The 16,931-nt window shown below is 50.4% G+C and overlaps 1 protein-coding gene across 1 annotated transcript; it reads right to left on the bottom strand.

Moving 5' to 3' along the window:
• Window positions 1–1,752: 1,752 nt before the first annotated feature.
• Window positions 1,753–4,644, bottom strand: EGR4 (early growth response 4). The gene is made up of 2 exons (XM_086962845.1): window positions 4,485–4,644; window positions 1,753–3,412 (listed from the first exon to the last, which is right to left on the bottom strand). Exons 1-2 carry the CDS (start codon window positions 4,642–4,644, stop codon window positions 2,091–2,093), a joined length of 1,482 nt encoding a protein of 493 aa, XP_086818971.1. The 3' UTR covers window positions 1,753–2,090.
• Window positions 4,645–16,931: the final 12,287 nt, after the last annotated feature.

The raw sequence follows: 16,931 nt of genomic DNA, 5'->3' as shown, positions 1-16,931 counted from the left end.
CCTCACCGCATATCATAGACATCAAACCGATTCTCTCACTTTTACAGCAACTTCATTGAAGTCCCCATTGTTTCAATTAAAGTAACTGAACCCCCTAACTCCTAACTATAACCCTAACCCTAAGCCTTTCACTGACCCCATCTCAATCCATCTCAATCCATCTGAACCTTGTCCAAAGCCTCCTCTTCACTGTCCGGCTACACCAATGTTTAGTCCTAATATTCACCCTGACTTCAACTTTAACTTATCCTATCAAAAAACGATTTCTCACTTAACCCTAGACAATGGACTATTTCTAACGTAACCACTAGATAAGGGCTATCCCCTACACTTACCCTAGTCAAGGACTATCACTTACTCTGAACCCAGCCCAAGGATTACCCCTCCTAACTCTAGCTAAGGGCCATAATTACCCTTTCCCTAACCAAGTACTATTCCTGACCATTACCCTATCCCCTAGCCCTTACCCTAACCCTATCATAAATAGAGAATAACTTTGGGATACTCAAACAAATGAGCGACACACTTAAATGGTTTGCGCAAACCTTCACAGCCCGTTGTCCCCAGACACAGAGTAATAACATTTTCAGAAAAGAAACATCTAGGACAGGATGAGACATTTTTCATCTTTATTGAAAAAATAAACACAGCTTCTTGTGAATCTCATTTGATCACGTTTCTGTTTTACAAAAACATCAGAAAATACAAACAAAGCAGAAAAATATATAATTGGACATCAGAATTCCATCTATTTAGCTTTTCGATATGTGCACTCTACCCTGTCTCTAAAAATCCCATCTCCAGGAGCGTGCATGAAAACATTTCACATGACCGTAAAGTGCCTAAAATTTTAAAGAAGTCTCTTTGAAGATGGCCATCTCTGTTGAAAAGTCCCAGAAAACACAGAAAAGCCCTGAAAAAAATTCAGTTTTCATCCCTGCCTTACATTTCGCAAGTAGCTCAAATCACTGCATCTAGAGATCCTAAGAACAGAATACGCAGTCATTTGTTGGCGTTCTTGGGGTGTCCAGAGGTGCCTAAAAAAAAGTTGCTGAAAACTTACAGTAAGTCAGTAACAGCAGAAGGGTTTCCTTGCACATTATCCAGTCAGACAAGGAGAGCATCTTTGGACACTGACAGTGAGTTAGGAATATTTGAAGGAACTTAGAAATGCAGTGCACCACGCTTGTAACATCCAAGAGCAAACGCAGTCAGCACTGAACTTGAACACCGGGGCTTGATTCTATGTAAACATGTCACCTGGACCAAGAATTAACAGTATTAAATGAGCTAGTCTTTTGCACACAGCCCCCATAGCAGCACATTCTCATGGTAAGAATATCATTTTCACAGACTGCTGAGGATGAGAAATTAAACCCCAAATGTGAGATTAGGGTTCACAGCGAAAATCCAGTATTCCCACAAGTCTGATAGGTGAAGGAACTGGGAAAAGAAACATGCGTTGTCTTTGCAGCCACCTTCGTCGCCCCAGGGCCACAAACAACATAATTCACAGAAATTCCATATCTAGAGGCTTGCAGGAATCACAAAAGTACAACCTTTATCTCAGTGCAGGCATGAAGACAGTTCTGCCCCTTGTGCCCTGCGAGGGCCCGCTTTTGGTTGAACCCTGTTGTGGGTCTGAGGGGTGTTGCCTTTATTTACACTTTGACACAGAAGCAGCAACATTTTAAGCAGCCCCCTTAGTTGGTTTGCTGGCAAGTCTTTTCCACTGGTGTGCACTGTGCTGGGAGCTGTCCACTCTCAGGGTGGTGCTGAAATATCCACAAAGACCAAGCTGAGGTGCCTGTGACTTAGGAACTGCAACAACAATGCCTGCTAGCGCTCAACCTCATCAACAGAGCGTGTAGGCCGGTTGATGGTACACACTGATCAGCGCTCTGTACACAATGAACACGAAAGCTTGCTTGAACACGGTGCACAGAGAAGGCACACACCTTGCAACGAGACACCTCGTGACCTTCTCGACTGGAAGGACATCAAAACACATGACCGGTTGGAGTAACATTCCCCAAGGTTGTATCAAGGCCACCAGAGCCTGGCTTGAAGTTAGGTCATGGGGCGCCTCCTCATAACGCCCCAAAGGAGAGGCCCATGGTGTAGAAGCCGAGCCCCTTGAGCTTCTCCTCCGTGCGGGCCTTCTGCTTGAGGTGCACCTTGGCGTGTCGCTTCTTCTCGTCGCTGCGAGCGAATCTACGGCCACACATGTCACACGAGAAGGGCTTCTCGCCCGTGTGGGTGCGGATGTGGGTGGTCAGGTGGTCGCTGCGGCTAAAGTTCCTCAGGCAAATGCGGCATTGGAAGGGCTTGTGGCCGGTGTGGATCCGCAGGTGGCGGTTCAACTCGTCGGAGCGGGCGAAGCTCCGCACACAGCTGTCCACCGGGCAGGCGAAGGCCTTCTCGTTGGGCTTGGGGCGGAAGCACTTGGGGGCGCACCGGTTTCGCCGAGCCTTCTTGCGGGGTTCTGCCTCAGCGTGAGCTGAAAAGCTGGAGACCAGTGGGTGTGAGCCCGGGGAGTGGCCCAGGAAGTCTGGCATGGGGAGGGTTGGGGACTGGAGCTGGCCCAGCTCGTTGGACCTCAACAGGGTGGACACAACTTCTCTTTGGGACAGCAAGGGTTCCAGCTCCTCCATCAGCTGGGACTGGAAGAGGTGTAGCTTGGTGTCACTGAAGTCACTGGACAGCTGGCACTGGTGGCCGGCGCTCTGGAACCCCTCCGCGGGGCAGCCGAAACTCAGCCCGCTGGCGCTGCAGCTCCCAGAGTCCGTGCTCGAGGCGCTAGCCTCTGGCTGGCAGCAGGCGGACAACAAGTTCTCGATCTTCGAGCCCAGGTGCTGGAAGAGGGACTGGGGCCGATCCGGGCTGGGGAAGCCCTCCGACGGGTAAGAGGCCGGCAGGCCGCCATGTTGCGGGCCCAGAGACCCCCACTGGGGTTTAACTTTGTCCAGCGGGGGCTGGTACTTGACGTCCTCCTCCTGTTTGGACTCGAAGAGGCAGTGGGAGGAGCAGGCGCTGCCCAGGGTGGGCGAGGCGGGCACCTGGTGGCTGTCCTCGTGGTACCCGGGGTAGGCTGCCTGCTCCGGGTAGCCCTGCTGGACGGAGATGTTAAGGCTGGGCGCGCAGTGCGCGTAGAGGTCCATGTGGTTCTGTAGCGCCTCGGGCACGGAGTAGAGCGCCTCGCTCTGCCGCCCGTGCCGCTCCAGGCTGGAGAAGGGCGAGATGCCGAGAATGCTCGACATGAGGTTGAAGAGCGCCTCCTGGTCGTGGGCCTGCTCGGGCAGGGACTCGATGAAGAAGCTGCCGGAGTAGTTGAGGGGGGGCGGGGAGGGCTCGTCCGCCAGGTATGCGTAGTCCGACGCCTCCTCCCGGGCTTCAGAGGGCAGGAAATCACCTAGAGAGAGAGAGAGAACGCAAGAGTGAGTTTAAACTGTAGCGCCTAGAGCAATGCAAGGAAGGCGAGCTGAATATTAAACAAAGTTAGAACCCCTCAGCTTTTTCATACTGTAATCCCGTATTTATCTCGTGCATACTTGAGTCTGTCCGTGGGGCTGGGGAAATACTACAGAAACTTTTCTTGTCAGCCAAAGTCCTTGCGTAAAGGCCCCCCCCCCGTGGCACCGCCCCATGCAGGGATGGTTCATGCCGTGTTTCAGGCGTGTTTCTTGCCCCTGCCTGTGTGACTGGTGCATGACGGGTGCAGTGTAATACCATGTTTTATCACACAGGCGACTGAGAGGGACAGACTGCCGCTCACAATAGGACCAGAAATGAGAGGTGACTGTAGGGCGACTACTTATGAAGCTGTATAGAGTGTATATAGGGGCACACCTATGTACAGCCCAAGTGTCTAAAAATGTGTATATGTTTACATACAAATACGCATGCGTACATACGTGTGCGTGAATATCTCAAGATAAATATATAAACTTCTATAAAACACACTTGAAATGTTATCTGCACTGTTGCGATAAATTCACAAGTGTGCATACACAAATTGGGCGTGCTCATATATGTGAGTGGCACTGTGTGTGTACCTTTACATGTTCATGTATAAAGAGCTGCAAAAATGACGTTATAAGTTCAGAGATATCTCTGTACATAAATGTGCGTATTTATTGATGAGATATGAGATGTGTATGTATCTGCGCATGCGCACATATGGTTGGGTCTGGCCAGTCATGCATGTGAGTACCAATAATGTTCGCCCCGTGCACTCTATCACAGATCTCTGGATGGACCTGTAGCTGGTAACACACATCATGGCCCCTCGCTGCATGTGCCCCCCATGCAAAGGTTTGCAGGGCCCCCGAGGTCTCGAGCCCCTCCCCTCACCCCTCCACCCTTCCCCTCCGACCCCTGGCCCCTCGGGCGGGTAGCCCTCGCATGCCCGCCTGCGCGCAGACCACGCAGCGGGACTCCATGCTGCCACCCCTCTGACTGGCACTGCCCACCCCGGTGCCTACCTTCGGTGAAGCCTGCTGCCTCCCCCTGCGGCTGCGGCTCCGGGTACAGGGTCTGCTCCGAGCCCCCGGCCTCCACGCTCGGGTCCCCGGCGGGCTTGAGCTCCGCCTCCTCTTCGTACTTGGCATAGTCCTGGCACGGGAAGTCCATGGTGCCCTGCATGCCCAGGGCAGCCCAGCTCTGTGCAGGAATGTCGAGGTGCGCCCTGGTGCTGGCAGCAATGAACCAGAGATACCGAGGGGCTGCCGCTCGAGTGTGCCCGGGGCGTGGGTATCCTCCGTGCCAAGGTGGTGGCGGGCACCCGCTGGTGCTGCCAAAGATGCGTTAGGGAGTCAGGGACGGTGGTGCCCAGATCACAGGGCGGTTCAATTCAATTCAACTCAATGCGTCCTATATAGCGCACAGGTACCGAAGGCCTCCCGGCGCTAGATGATGCTGATGCCAGAGAGCAATGTGGCACGCAGCTGCCAGAGGTGTGCCAGTGACAGGTGAAGGCTCCTGCCTGAGCTGTGCCAGAAGCCGTGGGCACCTCTGCCAGAGATGTGACTGCTGCTGCCAAGGTGTGCCAGGGACTCCTGGGGTGTGCCAGGACAGGCGGATGCTCCAACCAAAGATGTGGCAAGAAGATGGAGATGGTGTTGCCCACATATGCCAGAGAGCCCCCGGTGATGCTGTTGCCAGGGGTGTGCCCAAGAGGTGCCAGGGGTTGTCCCTTCCAGAGATGTGGCGGCTCGGCGCTGATGGCCAGGTGTGCCAAGGATGCCCCGGTGATGCTGTTGCCAGGGGTGTGCCAGCTGCGGACGCAGGTGCCAGGGGGTGAGTGCCCAGTAGCAGCGCTGCGCGTCGCGGACCCTCCTCCGGCCTCGCCAGTGTTGTTGTGAGCCCAGCCTGCCTCCTGCCCCTTTTATACCCCGCTCGCATCTTCCGCCGTTCGCAGGCTCTCCATTTCAGGAGTCCCCCGTGATGCTGCTGTGATGTATATGTCCATATATGGATACAGGATGTGGGCTGGGGAGCCCCAAAAAAGGAGCTCTCGGCGCGTGACGCGGCCGCCGTCTACCCTCTGCTTGAAATACACCAAGGGCCGGGGTACCAGCACGGGGGCCCCGGGGCAGGGGGTCCCCGGCAGAGGTGCAGCTTTTAGGAAGAGGGCAGGAGGGCGGGGTGGGGGCCGGGGGGCCTTGTCAGGGATTCCCGAGGGGAAGACCCAAGGTCTGCAACGTTAATGCCACGACACTGAGAATGATAACAAAATATTGCACCCTCCGAAGGGTCCTGTTATCACAGCCTGTCCAGATAGACACCTGACGATAGTTACAGCCCCTGGTTAGTGAGTGCGTAAAGGTGCATGCAGCAGCCAGAGAAATGTATAATATTAAGTGTTTTTTCCACAAAATACCCGCTAGAGTTTGAGACAAACACTGTTTTTCGATCTTTTAATTTTTTTGCAAAAGCATAGTTCCCTTACACGCACGGACAGTGCTTACAGGTTATGTAACATAGCTCAGTCGGCTGTGCGCATGCTGCCAAGATCCGTTTTCGCAGGTTCGCGCTCGCTTACTGCCGGCGTGGTGTTTCATGCTTCTGAAGTGGATAAAATGAATACTATTGGTTTGAGAGATGACAGTAATGTTAAGACGTGATGCGTTTAAGGGTGAAACTAAGGGAGTGGTCGAGAACTTTAGTTTATGTTTTAGCATAGCCTAATAGAAGAGTGAGTGTTTTATCTTGTAAGTGTATAAGGTTTTGTGTCAACTAAAGATTAACGATATATACGTAGATATATATTTTTCTTTATCTTTTTACTGAAAAAAACAAAGGTTAAAGTAATGTTACACAGTTACAACATGGATGTTTTGAACTAAAAAAAACACTGAAATTACGCAGTTATGGTTAGCAGAGCAAACTATAACTTGCGCTCCCGCCATGCAATGCTTATACCCTCATATATGTAGTGGCGGCTGGAAAGGATTGAGGGTGGTGAAGTGGAGGGCGGGGAAGACGGCGGTAAAGGAAACAAAAAATGTACCTCCTTGCTACGTCTCTCCTCATCATTCCTCGTCGTCGTCCCTCCGCTCCGGAACAGGAAGTACCCAGGCTTCCAGGCTCCCCTAAGCCAATCACAACGCTGCAATGCAATGTTGTGATTGGTCAGCTCACGCACGGACTGGGAGCCTGGGCAGGTTCTCCACCCTGGCTGTAATTCAGCCTGGGTGGAGAACATGCAAAGTACGCCGGGCCAACCAGTCATTGCGCACTCAGAGTGCCCACCGCTCCTCCCCACGCTCTGAGAGCAGATCAGCCCGCCCGCGCCTCAAAGACGCCGCAGTAGTAACAAATAAAATGATAATAACAATGAGTTATCATTTAATTTTTCCTTTATTTCCACTGCTGTAAGCGGTGGGTCAACACTTCTCCCCCTTATCGGAGGTGCCGCCGCACATTTGATATCACTAATGACGTGTTCTATGACATCATTTATAACATCTCAAATTACATAATTATTGACATCACTAGTGACATCATCCAATGAGTGTGCTAGTTTGTTTTACAGTTCACACAGTGGCGGGTAACTGCCATATTACTTTTCTATGTAATTATGTACACCTCGTGTCCAGCTACGGATGTAAGTGTATCAGGAAACGCATGTGCTTCTAACGCTCCATAGCTGTGCAGAGGTATTGAACATGTTATAAATGTTTGCATCGAAGAGTAACTCTATGCGCAAGCGACAGTCGATTTGTATTCATTATGCTCCTCACAAATTTTTGGCTCTCCAGAAAATGTTTCCAGCAGGAGAAAGATTCTACGTAGTAGATATCAACTTTTGTAAGCGGCCTTGAGTTATTAGAGAGAATCGTGTCGGCGCAGTCATTTATAGTTAACACAGAAGTCTGTGTGCACCGGGTACGGACCCATAGTCATGCGCTTTAGGTGATTTACTTGAGAAGGTGGCCTTTCTGGAACGTTTCGCCACGGTATGAAGCGTGTAGGTGGTATGATCTTTAGCACCGTCAGATCTTGGTTACTTTTAGCAAATAGTGTATATTTTGACAACTGTGGCATAGAATGTTCCCGGTTCTTAGTAGACTCTTTTTAATACTCTGTGGCGTATTTCTCACAAGAGTTTCAGTGTCTGCAAACACTGTGCTATGGAATGAACTCTCTTCATGGAGTCAACACTGGTAACGGTACTCCGTTCTCCACTGATATCCGCTTCATTTCTTCACATAGGTTCGTGTGTGTCAGGGGTTTGATGCAGATAAAAGCAGTCCACAGTAGGGCATTTCTTTTGGAATTGGATTGAACTCTTTTGTCTTTCTCTGATCAGTTGTACATTGATTGAACACTGTACTAAACAAAGGTTTACCATATATCAGAGGTAATTGTTAATGTGGACTATGCGGCCTGTGAAGGGCATGCCATAAGGCCCATGTTGCACTTGATGCTTGTTCTCAGCACCTCCGTGAGTTGTTTCTGTGCTGGTAGTAATGGTGCCCGGTCTTCTCCTGAGCCATTTTCTACTTATTGTCTCTCCTGATCTATTTTGTACTTTCTGTTGGACCTCTAATGGCACAGTCATTTATACAGCAATTTGCGGATAAACAAAGCTTGGCTTGTCATTTGAGGTGTAATCAGTGATTTCATAAATGATGTTATAAAAAATGTCATATTGCTCAAAATGTTAGTGTTGTTGCTGACACATTCACCTAACTTTATTACAGCTCACTATAATGCTACTTTAACCTTTCAGTTGTTTCAACACATTTCTAGATTTTAAAACGTAAAGTAATACTTAATACCTGAATGTAAATGCAACCCCCCCACCGTGCACGCTTGCACCCAACACCCCCATACAGCCAATCTTATGCTGATCATAGCCTTTTGTCGTGCACACTGGGGGTGGCAATAGGGCCTGGCCCTGGGGACCCCATCTCCGAGAGCTGTTTTTTTCTTTTGAAATTAAAGGAGGGGGAGATGTGCAGGCCCCCTGCTGAGACATTATTGGCCTCTGTAACTCCATTCCCGGAGGCCTCTTATCTATACTAATATAATAAAGAGAGAGCCCAAACCTTTGAGGCGGGTAATCTCAGGAACCACAGCACCAATCACAACACCCAATACAGAGTTGGAAAGGGCAGTTGCAGCAGAAGGACATAGGCTAGGCAGACGCCCACCATATACATTTAAAAGGTAAAAGAACCGTGCAAGCAAAGTAGTCCCTTGTGGGCATGTCTGCGTTGTGCTGTGGGCGTGTGCTGGGGGCGTGACAAACACTGGGGTCGTCTGGTACGTTCCGCCCTTCATGCCATGTCTCATATCGTGTGCTGTGCGCGTGTGCTGGGGGGGTGGGCGTGTGCGGGGCACGGGATTACGGGAAAAAAAGCGAGCATTGTGCCCAATATTTCATTGTTTTTTCTTCCCAGGTTCTGTACATTCCAGCTCCGGGTGTCCACCCTGCTCCCTTTACATACCCCTGCACCCCATAATCATAACCCACCCTTACTCCTTAAAATACCCCAACACCCGTAAACACTAACCCATCTTAACTCTATAAATATACCCTGTACCCCAAACCCAAACCTATCCCTAAACCCTAAAAATACCACTGTACCCCAAAACCCAAACCTAGCCCTGAACCCTATAAATACCCCTGTACCCTAAAACCCAAACCGACCCCTGAACCCTAAAATACCCCTGTACCCCAAAACCCAAACCTAGCCCTGAACCATAAAATACCCCTGTACCCCAAAACCCAAACCTACCCCTGAACCCTTAAAATACCCCTGTACCCCAAAACCCAAACCTACCCCTGAACCCTTAAAATACCCATGTACCCCAAAACCCAAACCTAGCCCTGAACCATAAAAATAACCCTGTACCCAAAAACCCAAACCTACCCCTGAACCATAAAATACCCCTGTACCCCAAAACCCAAACCTAGCCCTGAACCCTAAAAATACCCCTGTACCCAAAACCCAAACCTACCCTAAAGCCTAAAAATACCCCTATACCCCAAAGCCCAAACCTAGCCCTGAACCCTAAAAATACCCCTGTAACCCATACCTATCCCTAAACCCTAAAACTACCCCAGTACCCAATAACCCAAAACTATATCTGAACCCTAAAAAATACCCAAACACCCCAAAACATACACCTCACTACCCCAAAACATATACCCCTATACCCATACTTACCTTATCCAAACATTAAAAAAAACATGCTTTTACCATTCATGCATTTACAACGAATTTCGTTGTAAATGTATGCGTGGCAAAAGCATATAAAAAGTAATGCCATGCGTTATAATGGCATTGCTGAGTCATGGTACTTTCGTAATGAAAGTATGCGGAGTGATGGTATGCGGAAAGAAAGTTGCGGAATAATGGGTGTTTACCCTCCCCCGGTAGTACATTGGTGGCACGGCTGCCCACATCTCCAGCAACATACTCATATATTTTCACCACCCATTTGAAAAATGCACAGGTCTCTCTCATTGATGCCCAGCACCGACATACACTTTTAGACACACCTCCCACCACAAGTTCTAGAATTGCGAACTCTAGAGCTGGGGAGCTACGTTCGAATCTCGGCACCAGCTCAACATCCTGTGATTCCAGGCAAATCGCTTTGTCTCCCCGTGCCTACCACAAATGAATGTGTTCTTCTGTAATGTAAATTGTGCTCATGCCATGTTGTCGAGTTCGCACTATATAATATTGCAACGAAAAATAAAGTAGGGAAACTCGAGTTCACACACTACTGAATGCGCACTCTTAAGTGCATCAGCAGTGCACTGTGAATCGGAGCGTTTCACAGGCCTGTCACAGATAAGAAATGCTATCAAAACGAAATCCTACAGAACAATGTACTACTGGCCGGCAGCAATTCTTACCCGGACAACGTCAGGACGGGCTGCTAGTTTAAGATACGGTGAGGGGGCTGTGTGGCCACGCCTACCCAAGCCTTGTTAGGCCCCACGGACCTCATCCCCCAGGGACCCTCTTTTAAATATAAGGGAGTTGGCAAGCTTGGCCCTCCTCCCCGGGGGGATTTTGTTCCTGGGGTCCCCATCCTCCAGGGCCTTGCTTTTTATGTGGAGGGGGCACACATTCCTTCCCCCAGGTCGATATTGGCCCCAGGACCCAATACCCCAGGGCCTGGTGCACTTTTCAGGAGGAAGGTGGCACGCAACCTGCCAGGGTTGATTTCAGCTCCGGACCCCATCCCCTGGGGCCCAGCGTGCTTGTTTGGGGAGGGTGCATAGGGTCACACTCCTGTGACTGATTTCGGTCTCAGGGACCCTATCTCCTGTGGCCCACCGCAATTTTCATGGGGAGGGTGGATTTTCTTTCCAGGAAAACCATCTCTGGGGGCCTGGAAATATTTGGTGGGGGAAGGGGCTCCCTCTCTCTGGCCGTTTTTGGCCCCGGGAACCCAGCGGAATTTATATTGTGAGGGGGACATGCAACCTCACTCCCTGGGCTCATTTCGGCATCAGGGACTCCCCCCCCCTGGGCCGGCACAATTTACAAGGGAGTGGGAGGCACACGCCCCCCCATCCTGAGCCGATTTCGGCCCCAGGACCCCATCCCCTAAGGCCCAGCAGCATATTCAAGGGGATGGGGCTTTCACAGCTCCCCTCCGCGTTGCCAATTTTGGCCCCAGGGACTACATTCACCGGGGCACGTACAATTTAAAAGGCGGAGGGAACATGCAGCCCCCCTCCCTCGTCCGATTTTCACCTGAGGACCCTATCCCCAGGGGCCCCGTAGTATATTCAAGAGACAGAGGGCTAATGGCCCCCCTTAGCTTGACCGATTTTGGCCCCGGGGACCCCATCTCCCAGGGCCCGGCACAATTGAGAAGGGGGAGGGGTATTACGGCCCCACTCACTGGCTGATTTTAGCTCCACCCCCTGGTATATTCAAGGAGGAGGGAGACACTCTGACCCCTTCCCGAGCCAATTTCAGTCCCAGGGACCCCATCACCTGGGGCTTGGCTCAACCACAGATGGGTGCCCTGGTCTCCAAACAGGGCACCCACCACACTGTTATTGGGGGCTGTGGGTGGAGACCCAAGCCCCCCGTGGCCTAAGCCAGCTCCCGGCTTCCAGCATGAGCCGGCATTGTTCCAGCCTTCAGGGCATAGCGGCCCGTGGAGGGAGTTCCGTGGGGCGGTGAGGCAGGGCAGGGGAGGGGAAGGGTGGAGGGCAGTAAACACCGGAATATGGATGAATGGAGGTAAGTAAACAATTAAATAAATAAAACGAATTTTGTTGCGCGTGCTGCATCGCAAAATGCGATGCAAGGCGCGCAACTAAATTTATTTTATATATTTAATATATATATATATATGTACCCCATGGGGTCATTCAGTTAGTGGTGTGCTTTGTGGTCACTAACACAACCAGGTAACACTGACTAAATTTCATTTAACCCTCTGCTCACCAGGTTACTGTTCTGTTGCTGTCCAAAGGCACAATTGTATCAATACAAAGGGCTCCATAATTAATAATATTATGTATAATGGTTGATTTGACTTCCGTCTTAAAGAGCAGCGCCTACAGACAACCTGTACCTGCAGGAATATTCATTCATTCCTTCATGCCGTTGAATTTAGATTGGCCAGGACAGGCATCGCCTAGAGGATTTGAACATAAGTAGGCAGAGCATATTAGCTCTTTTGTTGTGTAGTAAGCACCAGACAGGACAGCAAAGCACAGAGCTGTACAGAACGGAGCAGAACAGAGCAAGCAGAAGTAGGCCTGGGCGGAGTTCGCAGAGTTATACTCGCGGAACTCTGTAAATCGCATAAAACTTCCTCCGCGCTCCACGGAGTATCACCAGCGGCGGAGTATGTTAAGTCGTGCTGCTCGCACTGATTTTAAGCGCCGGGAGTTTATCCCATGTTGTAAAATCAACACTAGCTGCTTCTTCCTGCTCCTCGACTGGACTTTGTACCCGAGCGACAGCTTCCTCAACGCAAGCAGCAGATTTCTCAATGTTTCTCGCGACCTGCCTCGACTGCCCGCATTGACAAATCTCACCGAGCGGGGGTGTAGCGCAATTTTTCTCTTGCGAACGCTTGATAACTTACTGTTGGAGAGTCCCACAATGGAAAAAACTCTGCACCGCTTTGCTGAGTTTCCGCGCGGAGGGGGTAAATATCTGCAAACTGGGCCGATGGAGCGGAATTCTTAGCCCACCTCTAGTCAGAAGTGGCCAGGACAGGGAAGCACAAAACTGGATAGAGCAGAACAGCGCCCAACAGAAAGAGGCAGCCCAGGAGTGGGCACACCAGGGCAGCACAGGACAATGCAAAATAGAACTGGGCAGCACAGAATAGTGCAGAACAAGGCAGCACACAACTGCACAGGACACAACATTGCAAAACAGAACAGGGCAGCATAGACCTGGAAAGGACAGGGCAGAACAGAGCAGTGCAGCCCAGAACAGTGCACAACAGAACAGGGCAGCACAGGAGTGGGCAGACCAGGGCAGCACAGAACAATGCAAAATAGAACTGGGCAGCATAGAACAGTGCACAACAGAACAAGGCAGCACAGACCTGGAAAGGACAGGGCAGAACAGAGCAGTGCAGCCCAGAACAATGCAAAATAGAACTGGGCAGCACAGAACAAGGCACCCCACAACTGGACAGAACAGGGCAGCAATCAACTGGACAGAAGAGAACATTGCAAAACAGAAAAAGAAAGTGTCAGTCCATTATATGATAAATAGCTGGGAGAATGATACATGGTATCCCTATTTGGATACACTACCTAATGCTGGATTAAGAGCTGAGATGCTCCGATGGAGAATAGGGATTAACTGTTGGGTTTCTCTGAGAAACAGAAAAGCAGAATTGGTACAACCGGATGGTAAATGCCGCTGTGGATTAGGTACCAAGTGTGATAATCTACATATCTTACTAGACTGTCAAAAATGGGTGTCACAGCGGAAACTGTTTTTGCGACCCTTGTTTTTAAAATATGGTATAACTGAGCGTCTCTTAGCAATTAACCTACTTACCGACATGCCAAATCTTGATATAGCAATCGCCATGGCAAAATATATGAAGGCGGTAAAAAGGACTCTGTTGGATCCAAATATAGTTGGATAGAAATTGGCATGAAGTAATAGTAGGTCACGCTCTAGAAAATTGTGTCTAGGGCGGAACGCTATACCTAAGTTAAAGCTTCACTGTATTGCTGATTACAATATGGGGTGTAGTGCTGTATGAAAATGTGTCTCTTTTAAAGTATTTGCGGAATTTTTTATGCATGTTTTTAAACTATTTATTGTAATATGTATTCTGTTTGGAGACCAATGGTCTAATAAACATACTTTTACTACTACAGTGCAGCCCAGAACAATGCAAAATAGAACTGGGCAGCACAGAACAAGGCACCCCACAACTGGACAGAACAGGGCAGCAATCAACTGGACAGAAGAGAACATTGCAAAACAGAACAAGGCAGCATAGACCTGGAAAGGACAGGGCAGAACAGAGCAGAGCAGCACACAACTGGACAGAAGAGAACATTGCAAAACAGAACTGCGAAGAGCAGAAAAGTGAGCAGAGTCAAGCCTAGCAGACAGCAAAGCGGAATAGAACAAATAACAAAAGAGCAAAGCTAACAGAAAGGAGGAGACGCGCTGCGTGAAGAAAGAAATCAAAAGAAAAACGGAAACGTGAAGGAGAGGAAGGGAAGGAGTCTGGGGAAGGCAGGGTATGCCATGGAAACGCGTTCTAAGGGGGGTGGGGGAGGCGCAAAGGGGGCTCTAGAAGAGAATGGAAGTGTGAGCAAGAGAAGAAACGGAGAGAGGAAACCAAGACGTATCTAAGGAGGAGGATGGATGTGTGCGTGTGCGTGTGCGTGAATGCGCATGCATGTGTGCGTGCGCGAGTGCGTGCTGTCACATATCCCAGTGGGTCGGCACCTGGCCTGCTGCAGGCGCCACGAAAAGAGATGCGAGGTCCTTCGTGAGTTGTTTAGTCGCTAAGAGGGTGAAGAAAGGGCCGACGGAGAGAGACATTTAAACCCCACTGAGGACTCCGACCTCCTAGCTAGGTGCCCCCTCCTGCACGAGCGCCCGTAAGAGAAGGCAAGGCGGCCGGAGTCAGACCCAGGCATCCGGCCATAGCGCTGCGAGAACGAAGGCGGCGCTGGGGAGCCAGTCTGGCGCAGCTACCCCGGGCGGGCACGGCACCTTAGCCAGTCCACACCTTATGCTGCTTTCTCCGACCTGCAGCCGTGCATTTATACTGGGTAATGCAGAACTACATGTACCAAAATGCACCAGGGTGTATAAACTGCTCGTGTCTGGCATGAGAGAGGGGGTGCAGAGAGCCGGCCAGCAGCATCTCTGTGCTCGCTCTGCCCCTGATCCTTAAGTGCAAGGCTTGGGCGGGGTTCAGGGCAGGCACCAGGGACCCCGCTCCACCCCCACCCCACGCATATGAATGGAGCCCCGCAGCGGCCCCACAAGGCAGGGCATGAAGGAAGGCATCCGTCACAGGAGCTGCGAGGCTGCGAACATGTATCCCTCCTCCCCACCCCCAGCGTCCTCCCCTGGGGACTCACCCCCAGCGTCCTCCCCTGGGGACCCCCCCCCCCCCCCTGCCCCCAGCGTCCTCCCCTGGGGACCCCCCCCCCCCACTGCCCCCAGCGTCCTCCCCAGCGTCCTCCCCTGGGGACCTCCCCCCCCTGCCCCCAGCGTCCTCCCCTGGGGACCCCCCCCCCCACTGCCCCCAGCGTCCTCCCCTGGGGACCCCCCCAGCGTCCTCTCCTGGGGACCCCCCCCCCCCCTGCCCCCAGCGTCCTCCCCTGGGGACTCGCCCACAGCGGCGGCGGCTTCCCCGCCCGTGGCACTGTCTGCCGATGCCGCGAGCACTGCACGTTATGTTACCTTACGTTACCAGCGCAGTTATGCCATTTCGCTTCCTTCTGTGATGCTTCGGAATCTTAGCCTGTTCATAGATCCTATGGCCAGGGGCACTGGGATTATCGGCAGGGGCCGCCAAATTACGCAGCAGGATTGTGTAAATTACGTGGCAAGAAAACACAAATTATGCGGCGTAATATGGCACATTTTGTCACAGTATTTTGACATTTTTCCACTTGTTAATCGCTGTCTCGGCATTAGTTGCACCTCATTAGTACCAATTTAATATTCAAATACAGCAATAAGCAGCAGAAAGGGGACCAGCCACGCGCGTCAATGCGGGTTTAGTAACTTGTGAATCATTTGAGCTAGAAACATTTGTTTGTTAACATTTGCAGATTATGCAGCAAATGATGGATATGTGAACGAGGAAAATCCATAATAATGCGAAAATTGCAGCGGCCGCACAATTCCAGTGTCCCTGCCTGTGACGTGTTATGTTATGTTGCGCAAGTACAAGTACTCGAGTAGGTTAAGTTATACTCCGTGCATCTCCATATATGGTTTCTGCCACAATATTTTTTCACATGTACTTTTTTTAGCACATGTATTTAACCACAAGTGGGATGCAAGGGGTTAAAGTTGTGCAGCAAGGAAATATTACACCCAACGGGGTATCGGACCCATTAGGAGAGGTGTTTCTATGTGTAAAGGAATTTATTCTATGCAGCCTGTCATGCGGCAGGAAGGGTTTTTATCATATGGCTTTTGCCCTACTCTGGTATTAAACTCAAATGTGACCTCTGCCCTGTAGTAATACATGTATGAATGATTGTTTATTGGTACAATGGCTGTAAATGATGGGTTATAGGGTCACATTTATTTTCGCTGACATGGCATAAATCATTTCTGACACTAAGGAGTTAGGTCCTTAACCATGAAGTCAGCTGGACCATCAATTAAATGTGTACAAAAAAATTGCCAACTTCACCTTACTTGACACCTCCCAATTGAGGAAGACAAACCAGTATTACTATGTGGTCTGTTTGGTATAATAATCCACACATGGGACATATAATTCAGTGGCTGCGCTATATCGACGACGTGTGGCTCCTGTGGCAGGGGAGCCACACAGAGTTGATGCAGTTTCATGAATGGCTCAACTCGAGGCACCCAGACATAAAATTCTCTGTAGAGTCAAGTGGTACAAGAATGACCTTTTTGGATGTACAAATTGTATGTGTTGACGGCTGCCTGCAATCGTCACTATATAAGAAGAAAACTGACAAAAATACGATACTACATCATCAGAGTGCTCACCCCAGGAGCCTGAAGGCTAACCTGCCTTATGGTCAGCTACTCCGAATCAGGAGGAATTGTACACAAATTGGAGAGTATAACCATTATGCAGAAACAGTCTGTGAGGAAATGCAGAACAGAGGCTATCCACGCAAAATGTTAAAACATTCCTATAAAAGGGCTCGCTGTACACCACGCGAATGCCTGTTGGAAGTTAAAGAAAAACGAGAACTGAATCAACTAGTCTGGGTGACTACG

This window comes from Lissotriton vulgaris, chromosome 3_1, assembly GCF_964263255.1.
Source record: "Lissotriton vulgaris chromosome 3_1, aLisVul1.2, whole genome shotgun sequence".
Classification (NCBI taxonomy): Eukaryota; Metazoa; Chordata; class Amphibia; order Caudata; family Salamandridae; genus Lissotriton; species Lissotriton vulgaris.
The sequence above is the reverse complement of the archived record's forward strand: the minus strand, read 5'-3'. Positions and strand labels throughout refer to the sequence as shown.

Bases quoted from the DNA above. Each gene is read 5' to 3' on its own strand.
- EGR4 (XM_086962845.1), bottom strand. From the start codon at position 4,644: ATGCAGGGCACCATGGACTTCCCGTGCCAGGACTATGCCAAGTACGAA. The intron at 3,413-4,484 runs GTAGGCACCGGG...CTCTCTCTCTAG, and splicing joins GGCAGCAGGCTTCACCGAAG to GTGATTTCCTGCCCTCTGAA.